The 17228-nt window shown below is 32.8% G+C and overlaps 2 protein-coding genes across 2 annotated transcripts in view; both read right to left on the reverse strand.

Annotated features, from left to right (window-relative positions):
* LOC145332777 (G protein-activated inward rectifier potassium channel 3-like) overlaps positions 1-3586 on the reverse strand; it is a 41494-nt gene extending 37908 nt beyond the window's left edge. The window contains exon 1 of the mRNA XM_080177837.1: positions 3530-3586. Within this exon, the coding sequence (XP_080033963.1) occupies positions 3530-3557 (28 nt within the window). The 5' untranslated portion in view covers positions 3558-3586. The remainder of the gene's footprint in view (positions 1-3529) is intronic.
* Positions 3587-14437: 10851 nt separating this feature from the next.
* On the reverse strand, positions 14438-16288 carry LOC145331327 (uncharacterized). Its single transcript, XM_080175943.1, has one exon. It carries the CDS (start codon positions 16286-16288, stop codon positions 14438-14440), a length of 1851 nt encoding a protein of 616 aa, XP_080032069.1.
* Between the last annotated feature and the right edge of the window lie 940 nt (positions 16289-17228).

Here is a 17228-nt window from a genome sequence, read left to right on the forward strand (position 1 = left end):
TCTAGGTTGGGATAATCGATATATAATTACTTGGATGTTGCACCAGATTTTCATGTACTCTAATAAAGTGATACTCCCAGCTGGCAAAAATAACGATATATTCGATCTACCACCTTTCGCCATCCCCTCTCCTCCAACTTACGAATAAAAAAGGTCTATATTAGCAACCTAAATAAACTACAAATTGTCCCCTGTCAATATATCCAAGTATTGTTGAGATTAGTTCTAGTTACAAATATATAAGGAGTTTCTACAGGGATAAGACAATAGGGAGAAAAATAATATACTTCCACAATGATAATAAATCAATTTAAACTTTTGTAGATTAAAATTATTAGATAAGAGTTTGGACATTCTAGTTTAAATTAACCAATCAAAATTTAATAAAAGTACCCAAAGTTTAATGCCAACTCATAAAACTTTGGGTACCAATGTAATTTTCAGTCAAATGTTCACTCCCTCCCTGGACATGACGCTTTTTAAAGGTTTTTTTTCAACGTAAAATAAAACTTTGGGTACCTGTCTAATTTATAGTTCAATTGCTCTGCATAATAAAGTTCCAAAGTTTTATATTTACAATACGCTCTGAGATGAGTTTATCAAAAACTTATTTAGCTAATTATAAAAGATGAATTGAAAATTGTCTCATCAAAAAATAAAAGGAAAAATAAAGTTAATATTAAAAGGTTTTCAATTAATCTTTTTTTAAAGTAACAACTTAACAAGATGTCTATCTGACACTGTGTCTTGCTTTTAGCGTAAACGCTAAACCGAAATGGATCTTTTTTTACATTGGAGCTTCATATAGGTCCAGAGAAGGTTTTGAACTATTTTTGGGGAAGGGTACATCTAACTGCTAGTCGCTACTAAAAATGTGTATTCCGATTGAATTTTTTTAATACTAAAAATAAAGTGGATGTCAAATTCCCCTTCCAAATGCCCCTAGAGACAACTAGGGGCGTAACCGGTAAAATTTTATAGAATAGATACTACACTAGAGTATTTAAATTAAAAAATTGAATGTTTATGAGATTTTATAGAAAAAATACTTACTTTCAGTGGATTAACAAATGATGAGCAATGATACTTAATAAAATGGTTTAATTTTCAGTTGATTTAACTATCTCAAATCCATATTTGCATTTGATTATTTTCTAGTTGCATAATTATTAGTGATAAAGGGATACTATTATAGAAGAGTAAATAGTCTTTTACAGAAAGCTTACAGCAGAGGTCGGGGTAGGTAAGGGAAATGGCCTAAAACCAACCTAAGCAGTAAAGTAAAACTAATTAATTCGAGGCAGCATTTTCCAAGATATTTAACTTCAGACAAAAACCTTTACTACTTTTATTATAAAATCTATGTATAGCGGCTGCACTTTTAGCTTTAGGGACATATCGAGAAGTTTAGAGGAGAAAAAATAAACTATGGTTTGAGTAAGCAAAAAGTTTTTTTTTTAAGAACAAAGAGAGATTTATTTTGAGGATTTGACCTAGCATCTCAAAAAGTAGATGATAGATTATGCTTATACTAGCGGCTACAACCCCAAGAGGCCTCTAGGGGCACTTGAGGAGGGAGGAGTTAGCGAGATCCTTCGTTACAAACAAACAAACAGACAGACAAACAAACAGGAGACAGACAGACATCTTTCTTCTCATTATAGATAGCTTCACTGAAAGGGATAACCAAGTAAGTCTAGCTTTTAATGAGTTTTTACTTTATTTAAACATCCCTACCCTTTAATGCCAGGATTGCTTTGTACTATTGAGTTATATATATGTATCAGGAAGGTAGAGGGGCAATTTTGTTTGTCATTATAAGGGATGAATATCAATTTATCGTCCATTGTCTATTTTTAAAGGGTTATCGGCAGTTTCACTTTAATGTATCTTTGGAGCACCGAAAGTTTTTCATATTTTTGAAAAGAAAAAATAAGTTTATTTTTTTTTCTTGCGGGGCCTTAACCATTCGAGGTAGAAACACCGTGGGTGGGGTTCTTTTATTCCTAAATTTACCTAACCTAAAATAAGATAAGTCCCCGAGTTGTTATGCCAAGGAATAAGAATATGTTACTATAAAACTTTGGGGACTAGTGTAATAAACAGCCCATTGTCCCCTCTTTATCTCTCTCTCTCTCTCTCGCTCTCTCTCTCTCTCTCTTTCTCTCTCTCTCTCTCTCTCTCTCTCTCTCTCGCTCTCTCTCTCTCTCGCTCTTTCTCTCTCTCTCTCTCTCTCTCTCTCTCTCTCTCTCTCTCTCTCTCTCTCTCTCTCTCTCTTTCTCTATCTCTATCTCTCTCTCTCTCTCTCTCTCTCTCTCTTTCTCTATCTCTATCTCTCTCTCTCTCTCTCTATCTCTAAAATCCTTTCCATTTGAAATTGCTAAGTATCATTGAGCATATCAAAAACAATAATTCTTGTCATCATAACTGGTCAATATCCCTCAAACTTTAATTGGACCACATACAAAGTTTTAAAAAAAAGTCTTTGTAATGCTTTTAATGATAGGTTTAGTCAAAATGATTATAAACAAGGATGGCATCATACATAAAAACAAAGCTTTGAAACGGTAGGAGAAACAAATATTAACACTTTTAGGGTCCACCGACACAAATTATCTATAGAAAAGCTTCGTTTTAAAAAAAATAACTAAAATGAAATAATCCGTAGTGCATTTTAGTCGCTTGCTTACCATTTACTTCGGGTAATTTATTATTTAATTATTTTGGGTAAGGTTTAGTAAACCTAAAATGCTTAAATCATTATTTTTGAAGCAGCTTATAGATCATAATAAAAAATGACGTCATACAATACAAATGACCAATGATATGCCAGTATACATTTTACCATTGGTTAATTACATTGTGTACTGGCCTATCATTTGTCATTTGTATTGTATGACGTCATTTTTTATTAGGTAAAATAAGCTGCTTTATCATTTTTTAAAATAAATGTTGGGCTGGGGGGGGGGGGGGGGGGGCTTTACAAAGATTTAAGACGAAAATACCAACATTTGAATATATGTAAAGTAATTTTATATGTAGCGAAAATAAATCAATGTTTAATGTTGAGTTTTTTTCATCCCGCCTTACTCAATACAAATGAATGAAAAAAAAGCTTGGACGTCTTTAATTGTTATTATATAATTGTTTTTTTTCTCGTATTCATTAATATCCGGTGGATTAGAACCGGTTCGCATCCATCTATGTCTTGCATCGTATTATATCCAGTTTTCCACGAATATAAAAATGTACAATCATAAGATTAAAACCAGTTTATTTAGCCCGTGCCATCAGCATCTCGGGGCTAAAAAAAATGGTTTTAATCTTATAATTGTACATTTTATATCCGCGGAAAGCTGTTTATAATACGATGCGAGAAATAACTATTATCTTACAAAAAAAAGGATGTATCAATGGTAGATAATTTAAACTTTATCATTTCCCAAATCAACCACTACAACAACAACATTACCAAGACCAGTAAGAAACTTAACTTCAAAATAGTTTAGTTATTAATGTTATTAATTTCCTGAATGGTCTTTTTCTTTCTCAGTCATTTTTTCCCGTCTAATCTTCTGAAATATAAATAAATGATTTTATATAAAGTTTTTTGTCCGTTATTATAATGGATTTATAATAAACGTGGATGTTATGACATGGAAAAAAGTGTCGTCAATTTAGGTTGCTAACATGGACATAATTTATTGGCCAGTGCATTCATCACGTAGGAGAAGAGGATAGGATTGGGTAAATGGGGTGGATGGAGGATCGTTATTTTAGCCAGCTACACGTTTCAGTTTATTTTAGTAGAATGTAATCTTTTGTAAGATCCAAGTAATAAGATTTACTGAAACGCTTTTACGGAAACTTTAAATAGGATTCGGTAAAGTTTTTCGCTATTTTATTTTTAAAATTTACGTCTTGTTAATGGTATGGTTACATACTATTTTTCTGTAGATAAATACCATTGGCTGGAACTTTTAGACACTCAACTTAAAGAACCAACCTATCAAAATTTCATAAAAGTAACCAAAGTTTTTAAGCCAACAAATAAGGTGTAATTAACAGTCCAGTTTCCCCTCTCTCTCTGATAAACATAAAATATGTATAAATAAATTGAAATAAAAATCCACCAATTAAAATACTTAAATATGTTTAAAAATGTATAGTATGTGTGTCCCGAGGCAATTGTATTAAAAGTTCTGAACCAGTTCCATGATAATATCTCTAAAATGTTTAGGAAATTTTAGCATTATCCCATTTGCCCTTAAAGTATTACTTAACCGCCCTCCTTAAAATTAAACAGATTGGCAAAGAAGTATCTTATTAATTTTGAACTTTCTATATAATGTGATTTGTAAAAGTTGAAAGAAACTAATTTAACACTAAAGGCCTCTAGGGGCACTTAAGGAGGAGGCGGAGAAAGGGAGACGATCCCACTCATTATAAATTTAGGTTAAACAAAAATTTGGGTGAGTCTTTTTTTCTATGGACCCCCCTCCCTCCCCCTAAAGAAGTGGAACAATGAACAAAAAAAGGGGGTTTCGAAATTTAAGTGGGATATTGTCAAGAATTTTTTTTTCCATCTCCTTAGGCGGGCAAAAGTGACTTTACAGGGGTTGGATTCAGGAATATAAAGGGATAAGACAATAGCCGGTAAATTGATTTACATTCCAAATTATGATACACAAAATTACCCCTTTTGTAGACTAAAATTAGTGGTTTAAACGTTTAGACACTCAACTAAATACAATAACCAATCAAAACTCAATAGAAGTCCCCAAGGTTATTAAGTCAACTTATAAGAAAATGTTATTATATAAAACTTTTGGGACTAGAGTATCAGTAATAAACTGCCCAATGTCCACTCACTCCATGCTAATTATACATTTCATATTCTATACATTTGTTTTATTTAATAGATTATTCACTTATAATAGTATTGTACTTTTTTGTCTTAGGAATCGACATTAAAAAGGATAAATAAGACCTGCGATAAATCTTTTTCAAAAGGCCATAGCATAGATAGACAAATGAATGTTACAATATAACAATTTAGCTAATTTATAAAGTTAATAGATTGGACATTCATGCATATAGCTGATAAATTTTAAAATTTTATAAAATTATATACTATTTATGTCAAATGCACATATCCGCTTTTCTTTTAATTTAAGTACATATAAAGTAAATGTATGGTAGCTAGCTTGTTACCAACGAATCTATTATATCCTATTATATGAAGTAGTAAGGTTTTGTATGTAGCTTAAGATTTCTACTGAACGAATTGGGTTCCCTTTAGTAATGGTGGTTTTAGCCTATTTTTCTGTCCTTCTCTTACCCTTTCCCCTAGAAGCTAGGAGTGCAAGTTAAGTCACAAGCTAAGCAATTTTAAGTAAATAATAAATGAAATTTGAATGATTGCATAAATGTGTGGTGTTCCAACAAATACACGACAATAACAACTAAAGTAAACAAATTGAACTCTTTAATCTATCAATATCCTGGCTCGGCAGTTGCAGTCGAGCTGCAATATTTTTGGTTATTCTGTGGCTGCATCCAAGCAAAATAGCAGTCTAAAGTGGCTTACAACCATTTTCATAATCATTTAGCCAAAGGACCTAAATGGATGAGACAATGGCCAATAATTTGATTTACATCCCCAATGATGATACACTAAATTACTTCTTCTATAGCTTAAAATCAGTGGTTGAAACAATTGAACACTCAACTTAATGAATCAACCGATTATAATTCTTTTAAGTCCCCAAACGAGTAAGAAAACCTTTTTAGAAAAACTTTGGGTACTAGTGTAATAAACAGCCCATTGTTCTCTCTCTATCTGGCATTTAATATTATGTAAACGCTTTGAAACTGCAGTTGTAATTTTCTATTAATGAATAGCAAACTTAAATCCTTGCTTGCTTTAATAAACATAATAAACATGTATTTGTATGGTCTGACTTTATATATATATTTATATGTATGGAATGGTTTCTTAAAACCTGATTTTTACTTGTAGCTATATGTGTTTAATTCCATAGTTACAGGATTAGGTAAATGAAATATAATTTTAATATTTTTAAAATTAATTTTAATTGATGGTTCAAAAAGAAAAATGGGAGAAGTGGGAAAGAAAACCCCTAAAAAGAGATGGATTTTTATGACGTCACATGGATGATTTTTTACACAATTTTGACATAATTTGGGCTTTGTCACGAAAATTTTTTTAAAATCTAGGCACGATTTCTCTTGTAACGGTCATAGTAACCTCCCCTAAAAGAGTTATAAACCTTCCCTGGACCTTTAAAAGTTTCACTATGAAGTAGCACCCTGACTATACTTTTCAGGAAAGACTAATATTTATTTTAGATATTCTTACTCTATAATAATTATACATTATAACCAAACACAGACAATTTATCTATAATACAAAGTAGTTCGATGTCTGTCTGTCTGTCTGTCTGTCTGTCTGTCCGTCCGTCCGTCCGTCTGAAGCTTAAGATCTCGGTAACCACTACCGATTGGATTCTACTCTTCAGGTCAGACCCCCCCAAAAATGAAAATTTTCCCCCCTAATTTTTTTTTCGCAGAAGATTTCCTTGGTCCTTTTTTTTGCAGAAGATTTCCTTGGTCCTTTTTTTATGCAGAAGATTTCCTTGGTCCTTTTACGAATATCGCCAAAATTTTTTTTTTGATCACCTCTTGGGGCAAAGCCCTTAGAGGCTAGGGGCGAAGCCGCTAGTATTCTTTTATAAAAGTAACAGGTTGTCTGTCTGTGTGTCTATAACTCAGATCTCACTAACCACTGAACCCACATGGATCTCCTTTACAGACGAGAAGCTTCTCATAGGTCCTTGATACGTTCATAAATATATGGGTAAGTACTTCAAGAGAAATAGCCCCCCCCAAAAAATAACCCCCCTCAAAAAAAACATTTTTTTAAAAATCTTATAACGTAAAGCGTAGGGACAAATCTAACCCCTTCCTAAAGTGCCCCTAGAGGCCACTAGTCGCAATTAATCATATATAATAATGATTTAACTATCCCTAAATCCTGAATTGACTTGTGTTATTGACCTCCTCCGCATCATGTAAAAGAATTTTTAAAAATTTCCTATCGAATGTACTTTCATAATTAAGTGGCGCTTCGCCCCTTTCTTTTAGAGATTTTTTCCATGATAGCTTTATGAAAAAATTTTAGGGCGTGTCCATACGTTTGCCCTTAACGGATAGTTTAGTGGTCTAAAGCCTTTTACACAATCCCCTTCCCTAATGCTGGATTAAGGAACTGACCAATAAATAAGGTCCAAATAAGCAAGCTAAATTGACGACAAATTTTCCCCTGTCACTATACATACGTAAATTCTATATCCATATTATAAACAGATAAAATGTCAGTACATTTTATTAGGCGTAGAGCATTTTCAGCAATTTACCATGGATCTTAAGGGATAAGATAATGGACAATAAATTGATGTACATCCTTGTTTATGATAAACAAAATTATTCCTTCTGTAGATGAAAATCAATGAATTTAGAAGCAACCAATTAAAAATCTAATAAAAATTCCTAAAGTTTTTTAGCCAACAAATGAGAGAAAGTGTTTTTAAAAACTTTGGGTACCAGAATAATTTTCACTCCTACCTTGAGAAATATATTGTTGTTTTATTTAGACTTCAATATTAAAAATTAAAAGCGTTGCTATTCTATAATTAAAATTATTTTGTGCATGGAATAATTTTTGATTTATTTAGAAACAAGGAAGGGGGTTTCTATGCTCGACTTGGAATTATTAGGGAAGCCTTAATTTCCAAAAGCAAAGCTTTTCCATAATTAGGGTCAGTCCGTAATTTAGATGCGTTAGAATTGTCCTATTGATCTTAAACTTTGCACTATGATTGTTACAAGAGTTATGTACGATTTAGGAAGCGTAGCAACTCTACAATCTTTACCAGAATGTCCTTACGTTCATTTTAAACATGTAGATTTTTAACCTTTTTGACAAAAAAATTATATGTGATACAATTATCCAATTCATTTGGTTTTTAGAATACTGATTCCTATTACAACAAGGCAAAATGTTATCACCAACGTATTTCTATAATCAAGTCCAAAAAATGTAAGTGTGTCCATAAACATCATCCTTTATTTAGGCTGTTTTGCAACAAATTTACTTCCAATTTTGTTTCGATTTCAGTTCTGACACCCTACTACTTTTATTGTTCGTTTGTCTAACCATTTCAGAGCTTCAATTTTATGGATGTTGTCATCCTTGTTTTACTTTTGTTACTGTCAAAAATGTTATATCACAGCTTCATAAAAAGATGTTATCATAAAAACAAAAAAGGCGTTAAAAAAAACTTTGATTAACTCAATGAACAGTTTTTTTATTTTTATCCCTTCATCATTTCCGGTAAAATTTTGCGCCATTATTTTGCGCTTTTTTTATTGTAAAAATATTTTAAAATTGACAATATTCATTAATTACCAAAACCATGCAATATCTATGCTTTTTCTAAACGTAGATTCTCTACATTTTAGAGTCAGTTAATTTTTTGTGATGTTTTTATGTCAAACTAGAAACCCAAATATTGTTTATTTATTAGTATATCATTATATAGGTACCAGCGTCTGCGCCCCTAGCATCGAGAGACTCTGTATTTATTTGAAAAGGAAGGACATAATAATAGTCTAATGCTATCCTAAGACTTAAATCTTAAAATTAAATAGCCTAAAACCATATCATGACCTATTTGAAGCTTCCCTTAATAAAGAACTCAATTAGTTCAATAGTTATTTAAATCTTAAGCTACAAAAAACCTTACTACTTATCAAGACAATTTTTATTAAAAGCGAAGCTTTTCTATAATTAGGGTTGGTCCGTACGTCAGTACGCCCGTCCGTAAAGGATAGCTTTTTTATTAACCCCTTACAGTCGGGCCCCTTGCCGCACCTTAATCAGTTCCTATTAGAGCTAGAGGGCTAAAAAAATTTGTGCAAGTCCCCTGTGTTATGGTGAATTTCCGACCTTAAGTAAGTCAAGGTAAATTTTCGCTTCCTTCACCCTTTTATTTGACAACCTTTGTTTTAGGTCCTTTTTTACTTATAAATTTCAAACAGCTGTAATTTTTTTATTTTTGAAGCTAGAATAAAATTTTTTTGCAGAAAATGTTTATCTTTATGTAAATTTTATATTTGAAATATCAAAATATAATTTCAGCGGCCGCAGCTGTACTTGGCAGCTGCCAGCTGCCGCAGTCGGCGGTCGGCGGGAAAACGGCGGCGGATCTTTATGAAATTTTGTTACATTATGTAGACATGTAAGATAAGCTTAAGTTTGAAATTTGAAGTCTCTAAGTAAAAAATTGCGGCCACAGGAGCCTTTAAAAGATTTCTGGAGACCTGGAGGATCAGGACCTGCAGGATCATACCTGGAACCTAAAATTGACTTGAACACCTGTATTTAATATAAGGATGTACTACTAGAGGATATTTTAGTATTTTGGTAAGATAAAATGCTTTTTATAAGTCAAAAAAATATTTATGCTCTTTACCTGGATGACCCTGCCACCTAAACTGCTACCTAAAAAGTCAAGCAGTTTGGGCTCTTTATCTTTCTCACACAGAAAATGCGTTCAACGCCCCCCCCCCCCGACCGTTAAGGGTTAATTGAGGCATGTTATAATTGTCCTATCGATTCCAAACTGTGCATGATGATTCCTGTAGAAGTTAGGTATAATTTAGAAAGCGTAACAACTCTATAATCGTTACATAAATGGCAGTACGTTCTTTTTAAACATTTTAATTTTTACCTTTTTAACAACTATTTTGTATGTGATATAGTCATCCGATTGATATGATTTTTGAAATACTGATTCCTGTTACAATAAGGTATAATATTATAAGCAAAGCATCTCTATAATCAAGTCCTAAAAGTCCTATAATTTTATCAAACTTTTGTATATTCAGTTCTGACACTCTACAAGGGTTAACGTTCGTTTGTCATACCGTTTCAGAGCTTCGCTTTTATGGTTGTTGGCATCCTTGTTTTTATTTTAGTATCGAATATCTAGAATAAGAAATGTCCGTATGCCTGTCCGTGTTAGCTAGATACGTTTTGGAGAAAATTTGAAATAGATATCATGGCAGGAGAAACGATGTCGTCAATAAAGGTTGCTAGTTCCCCTGTCATTTATTGGTCATTTCTTATATTCATTGATAGAAAACTTTTTTTTGTTTTTTTTTGTTCAATCAGCAAAGCATTTATAACTTAATTAGTCCGTCAGTCTGTATGTAATGTTATTATATATCAAATTCTTGTAAGGGAAATGTGTGTTTTCCTTAACAATGCATATCGACTCTACTATGAAAAGTATCAAATTTTTATGCGAAATGTGTAATTTTCTAAGTTGTATTTTTCATATTAAAAATGGAACGCATAATTTTTATGGGGAGATTTGTTTTACCATAAAATTTATTAAAACAATTTATCATATTCATCTGTTTAAGATAACTTATGCTTGGCTGTTCTAAAATTATGGATATTGTCATCCTTTTTAAAAGCGAAGCTTTTCTATAATTAGAGTCGGTCCGTCCGTTACAGTTAGCTATTTTCGTTAATTTAAACAGGTTAGAATTAACCTCTCGATTTCAACCTGTGCATGCTGATTCCTATAACAGTTAGGTACAATTTAGACAGCGCAGCAACTCTATAATCGTTACCAGAAAGTCCGTAAATTTACTTAAGACATGATATTTTTTAACTTTTTTTACAATAACTTTTTGTACGATACAAAAATCCTATTCATTTGGTTTATTGATGATTCATAGGACAACAAACTCCAATGTTATAAGCGAAGAATCTTTGTAAACAAGTAAAAAATGAAAGTATGTTCTTAAGCAGAATACGGTATTTACGCTATTTTGCAATATCACAACAAAATAATTTTAAATTTTTGCCCTTTATTTTTATCTTATAACTTTGTTTTTATGGATGTTGTCATCCTTGTTTATTTGTGAAGCTTAATATAGCATAATTTATCTTACTTTTATGTCAACTGTACATTGTACAATTGCAGTTTTAAATTTTCAAATTTTGGTGTACAATGACTTCCGCATTCGCATAGTGTTTCATATTTGTAACGAGAATAGTCGCAAAAAAAGAGACAAAATCTGGAGTTTAGTGGGGGTAAAAGGGTGTTTTAACCCCCATTAAATTTTGAAACCTCTCATTTTACCCCACTCAAAATGTTATAAAAATATATTTGATTACTTAACTCAAACCTTTGAAATCCATCATTAATCCCCCCCCCCCAAAAAAAAAAGCTTGGACGTCCCTGAAGGGGAAGGAACCGTTTTTGTCATAAATATGCGGTGCTATTATGAAAAATTTGTGTAAGTGAAGTAACATCTTACAACTTTTATATGTCTAGCAGAGCATTTTACATCTTTAACATTGATGACAACATCAAACAACGGACCAAACAAATCACAAAATAAAAGCCCAGTAAAAAATATTCAGCAAAATTTAAACGAAAAGAATCTGTTTTTTTTTATTTAATATAAGATAAGAAAATTACCTACGGAGTAGCGTAACGGGAAAACGTAAGGACATACAAAATTATATAAATGCTTCGTTGCTAATAAAGTAGTTGTATGTGTGTCTATTGTGTGTTCTGTAATAATTCATAAACCATTGGACAGATAAGTTTAAAATTCAAAATAGGCCCCTACCCCCTTAAGAATAATTTTAGATCAATTTAAAATAAGGTGTTTTCTCGTATTCCTTCGAATCCGGTGGATAGGAACCGGTTCTCATCCATTCGAAAAAACTATGTCTAGCATCGTATTATACCCAGCTTTCTACGAATATAAAAATGTACAATCAAAAGATTAAAAACAGTTTTTTTAGCCCGTGCCTTCGGAACCCCGGGGCTAAAAAAACTGGTTTAATCTTATAATTGTACATTCTATATCCGCGGATGCACTTTCTGGTAACGATTATAGAGTTGCTGCGCTGTCTAAATTGTACCTAACTGTTATAGGAATCAGCATGCACAGGTTGAAATCGAGAGGTTAATTCTAACCTGTTTAAATTAACGAAAATAGCTAACTGTAACGGACGGACCGACTCTAATTATAGAAAAGCTTCGCTTTTAAAAAGGATGACAATATCCATAATTTTAGAACAGCCAAGCATAAGTTATCTTAAACAGATGAATATGATAAATTGTTTTAATAAATTTTATGGTAAAACAAATCTCCCCATAAAAATTATGCGTTCCATTTTTAATATGAAAAATACAACTTAGAAAATTACACATTTCGCATAAAAATTTGATACTTTTCATAGTAGAGTCGATATGCATTGTTAAGGAAAACACACATTTCCCTTACAAGAATTTGATATATAATAACATTACATACAGACTGACGGACTAATTAAGTTATAAATGCTTTGCTGATTGAACAAAAAAAAACAAAAAAAAGTTTTCTATCAATGAATATAAGAAATGACCAATAAATGACAGGGGAACTAGCAACCTTTATTGACGACATCGTTTCTCCTGCCATGATATCTATTTCAAATTTTCTCCAAAACGTATCTAGCTAACACGGACAGGCATACGGACATTTCTTATTCTAGATATTCGATACTAAAATAAAAACAAGGATGCCAACAACCATAAAAGCGAAGCTCTGAAACGGTATGACAAACGAACGTTAACCCTTGTAGAGTGTCAGAACTGAATATACAAAAGTTTGATAAAATTATAGGACTTTTAGGACTTGATTATAGAGATGCTTTGCTTATAATATTATTCCTTATTGTAACAGGAATCAGTATTTCAAAAATCATATCAATCGGATGACTATATCACATACAAAATAGTTGTTAAAAAGGTAAAAATTAAAATGTTTAAAAAGAACGTACTGCCATTTATGTAACGATTATAGAGTTGTTACGCTTTCTAAATTATACCTAACTTCTACAGGAATCATCATGCACAGTTTGGAATCGATAGGACAATTATAACATGCCTCAATTAACCCTTAACGGTCGGGGGGGGGGGGGGGCGTTGAACGCATTTTCTGTGTGAGAAAGATAAAGAGCCCAAACTGCTTGACTTTTTAGGTAGCAGTTTAGGTGGCAGGGTCATCCAGGTAAAGAGCATAAATATTTTTTTGACTTATAAAAAGCATTTTATCTTACCAAAATACTAAAATATCCTCTAGTAGTACATCCTTATATTAAATACAGGTGTTCAAGTCAATTTTAGGTTCCAGGTATGATCCTGCAGGTCCTGATCCTCCAGGTCTCCAGAAATCTTTTAAAGGCTCCTGTGGCCGCAATTTTTTACTTAGAGACTTCAAATTTCAAACTTAAGCTTATCTTACATGTCTACATAATGTAACAAAATTTCATAAAGATCCGCCGCCGTTTTCCCGCCGACCGCCGACTGCGGCAGCTGGCAGCTGCCAAGTACAGCTGCGGCCGCTGAAATTATATTTTGATATTTCAAATATAAAATTTACATAAAGATAAACATTTTCTGCAAAAAAATTTTATTCTAGCTTCAAAAATAAAAAAATTACAGCTGTTTGAAATTTATAAGTAAAAAAGGACCTAAAACAAAGGTTGTCAAATAAAAGGGTGAAGGAAGCGAAAATTTACCTTGACTTACTTAAGGTCGGAAATTCACCATAACACAGGGGACTTGCACAAATTTTTTTAGCCCTCTAGCTCTAATAGGAACTGATTAAGGTGCGGCAAGGGGCCCGACTGTAAGGGGTTAATAAAAAAGCTATCCTTTACGGACGGGCGTACTGACGTACGGACCAACCCTAATTATAGAAAAGCTTCGCTTTTAATAAAAATTGTCTTGATAAGTAGTAAGGTTTTTTGTAGCTTAAGATTTAAATAACTATTGAACTAATTGAGTTCTTTATTAAGGGAAGCTTCAAATAGGTCATGATATGGTTTTAGGCTATTTAATTTTAAGATTTAAGTCTTAGGATAGCATTAGACTATTATTATGTCCTTCCTTTTCAAATAAATACAGAGTCTCTCGATGCTAGGGGCGCAGACGCTGGTACCTATATAATGATATACTAATAAATAAACAATATTTGGGTTTCTAGTTTGACATAAAAACATCACAAAAAATTAACTGACTCTAAAATGTAGAGAATCTACGTTTAGAAAAAGCATAGATATTGCATGGTTTTGGTAATTAATGAATATTGTCAATTTTAAAATATTTTTACAATAAAAAAAGCGCAAAATAATGGCGCAAAATTTTACCGGAAATGATGAAGGGATAAAAATAAAAAAACTGTTCATTGAGTTAATCAAAGTTTTTTTTAACGCCTTTTTTGTTTTTATGATAAGACATTCTGAAGCTTGTCCATGCTATCAGCTGTTTGACCGACATCATCTGCATAACCCAGCCTTTCCAACTTGAAATTTTTGAAAACATTGGCTTTCTGAGAGAAGGTCCTCTACTTGTGTTCTGAGTCTTAGCTCAAGAATTCGCTCATAGAGTTTACCTACATGGCTCATTAGAGAAATACCTCTGTGATTGGCACAATCAAGTGGATCACCCTTGTTCTTGAAAATAGGACAAATAATGGACTGGTTCCATTCGTCAGGTACTGTGCTTGTCCTCCAGGCAAGATTTAAGAGCTCCAGGATTAATTTCTTCAAAGGTTCACCTCCAGCCTTTAAAGTTTCAACAGGGATCAAGTCTGGTCCAGCAGCTTTGTTATTCTTTGTTAACCTAAGTGCTTTCTCTAACTCTTCCATTCTAATTGGATCATCTGCTGAATTAGTTTCAGGGTCAGTGTTATCAAGATCCTCCTCCTGTTCTTCATCTTCATTCTCGACATTAAGGAGGTCTTCAAAGTATTCTACCCATCTTGCTGCAACATTTTCTTGACCAGTGATTGTTTCACCATTTTTGTCCTTGATGGTTGCATTTTTGGGTTTATCATCATTTCGGTTTTTGAAATTTTTTGACATACTGTAGATAAGTTTCCGGGTTCCTTTCAGATCATTGTCAAGATCTTGACCAATTCTTGTCCACATGTCTGTCTTGGCTTTCTTCTTAGTGTAGTAGACTGTCTTTCTTTGATTGACATAAGATTCTCTGCTTTCTGGAGTCCGATCTTTCAACCATTTTCTGAAAAGCAGCTTTTTCTTATCAACTTCAGTTTTGACTTCTTCAGTCCACCAGCCAGTCTTTTTCTTCTTTGTTTTACCAACATTCTTCATGCCTATAATATCTTCTTGGATATTTTGGAGATGGTCACGCAGATTTTTCCAGTACTCTTCAATATCATCTGACTTGATATTATCAGCATTTTCACGAATGGATTGTTGAATTTCTTGCTCTGTATCCTTGATATTTTCAATCTTGACTCTTTTCCTCACACAGGTTTTCTCCTTTTTTGGGAGGTGGATTTTCATCTTTGCCTTGACAAGCCTGTGATCAGAGTCAAAAGATTCAGAGGGTATTACTTTAACGTCTTTAATAGTTGATTTTCTTGTGCTTAAAACAAAGTCAATTTGTGTTCTGAGGTCATAGGTTCCAAGTTGATTATTATATCTGTACCAAGTGTATTGGTGAGATTCCTGGTGTTTGAAGAATGTGTTCATGACAGCAAGACTGTTTCTGATGCAGAAATCTATCAATGCTTCGCCTTCATTATTCCTTTCTCCCACTCCAAAATCACCAATAACATTTTCAACTTTTTGTTTGCCAACATGTCCATTTAGGTCACCAATAATATTTATTTCACTATCTGTAGGGAGTGAGTCAAAAGTGTCTTGTAATTGATTGTAGAAAGTTTCTTTCTCTTCTTGAGGTCGTCCTTGTTGTGGTGCATAGGCTTGTATGAAAGAAACTTTGTATGAGTGTAGGTTTAAAGTTAAAGCTATTATTCTGTTATTAACATATTGAACTTTATCTACATATCTACAGAGATCTGGGTGTAGAATAATAGCTACTCCATGTCGATTACTAGCTTGGCCACCAGAATAAAATATTTCATAGTCATCATGTAAAATCTTCTGTCCATGGCCTTCATGTCTTGTTTCAGCTAGCCCAATAAGTTTTAGGTTACGTTCAGTCATAGTTTGTACAATTTCTTCTGCCTTTTCTTTAAAAGTTCCAATGTTGATTGTTCCAAAGTAGATGTAGTCGAAGGTCTTTTTCCGGTCCGAGGTCGTAGTCCAGTGGTTCTGTCCATTGTTTCGAGGCTGATTGCGTAAGTCTTTGAGCATGTAGTTATCCACTGCTGGCTTGCTAAACCTATCACAGCTTCACGGCCATCGTCGGTTGGTTATCCAGGGTGCGCCAGGCTTGGAGGTGATGGTCCGATTTTACACCCCGCATATTGAATGGATAATTTTGTTCTTATTTTGTTAATTTCAAATGTGTCATAGACATTTGGACTATAAAACAAGGGTGAAAACATGCAAATTAAGCAGGGTTCTAAAAGGATAAGACAATGTCCGATAAATTGATGAACAACCCTATTGATGATACACAAAATAGACCCTTTCTTAGATTAAAAGTAGTGGATAAAACGTTTGGACACTCAACTTAATGAACCAATCGAAACTCAATAAAAGTCCCCAAGGTTGTTAAGCCTACGAATAAAAAAACGTTATTATTAAATTTTTAAGACCAGTGAAATAAACAGCTCAATGTCCCCTTCCTGCAAATTAAGGGTAAGATTTTGTACGTATACATTTAAGATTGTATCGATTTTTGCAAAAATTTTAAAACCCAATATTATTTTCAACTTTTGGAGGTAATTTTTCGTTTTTTTTTGGCCATTGTACATTTTTTAACTTGCATACATTCTCAGATTACTCGTTATATGTAATTTCTTATCATCCTCATAATAAAGTAACAGGATATTTGTCTGTCTGCTTGTCTGTACCTAAGTATCACGCAAACCGCTGAACTGATATGATTCTTCTTTTAAAGGCTAGCTTCTCATAGGTCCTGGGAAGGTTTATAACTAGAGAAATCACCCCTAGAAAGAAATTGCACCCCCCCCCCCCAACAAAAATAATATTTATAAAAAATACTTTCTGTTGGACGGAAAAAGTTGTCGAAAGAAAGCTTCTTGCAAAAAATAATAAATTGAGTATTAAATGATAATAAAAGAACAGTAAAACACAAATAAAATTAACTTTCATGTTTTTTATCACA

The sequence above is a fragment of the Acartia tonsa genome, chromosome 11 (genome assembly GCF_053477335.1).
Source record: "Acartia tonsa isolate MP-2025a chromosome 11, ASM5347733v1, whole genome shotgun sequence".
NCBI lineage: Eukaryota > Metazoa > Arthropoda > Copepoda > Calanoida > Acartiidae > Acartia > Acartia tonsa.

What these genes read in the sequence shown, in the direction of transcription:
- LOC145331327 (XM_080175943.1), bottom strand. Translation starts at nt 16,288, where the DNA reads ATGCTCAAAGACTTACGCAATCAGCCTCGAAACAATGGACAGAACCAC.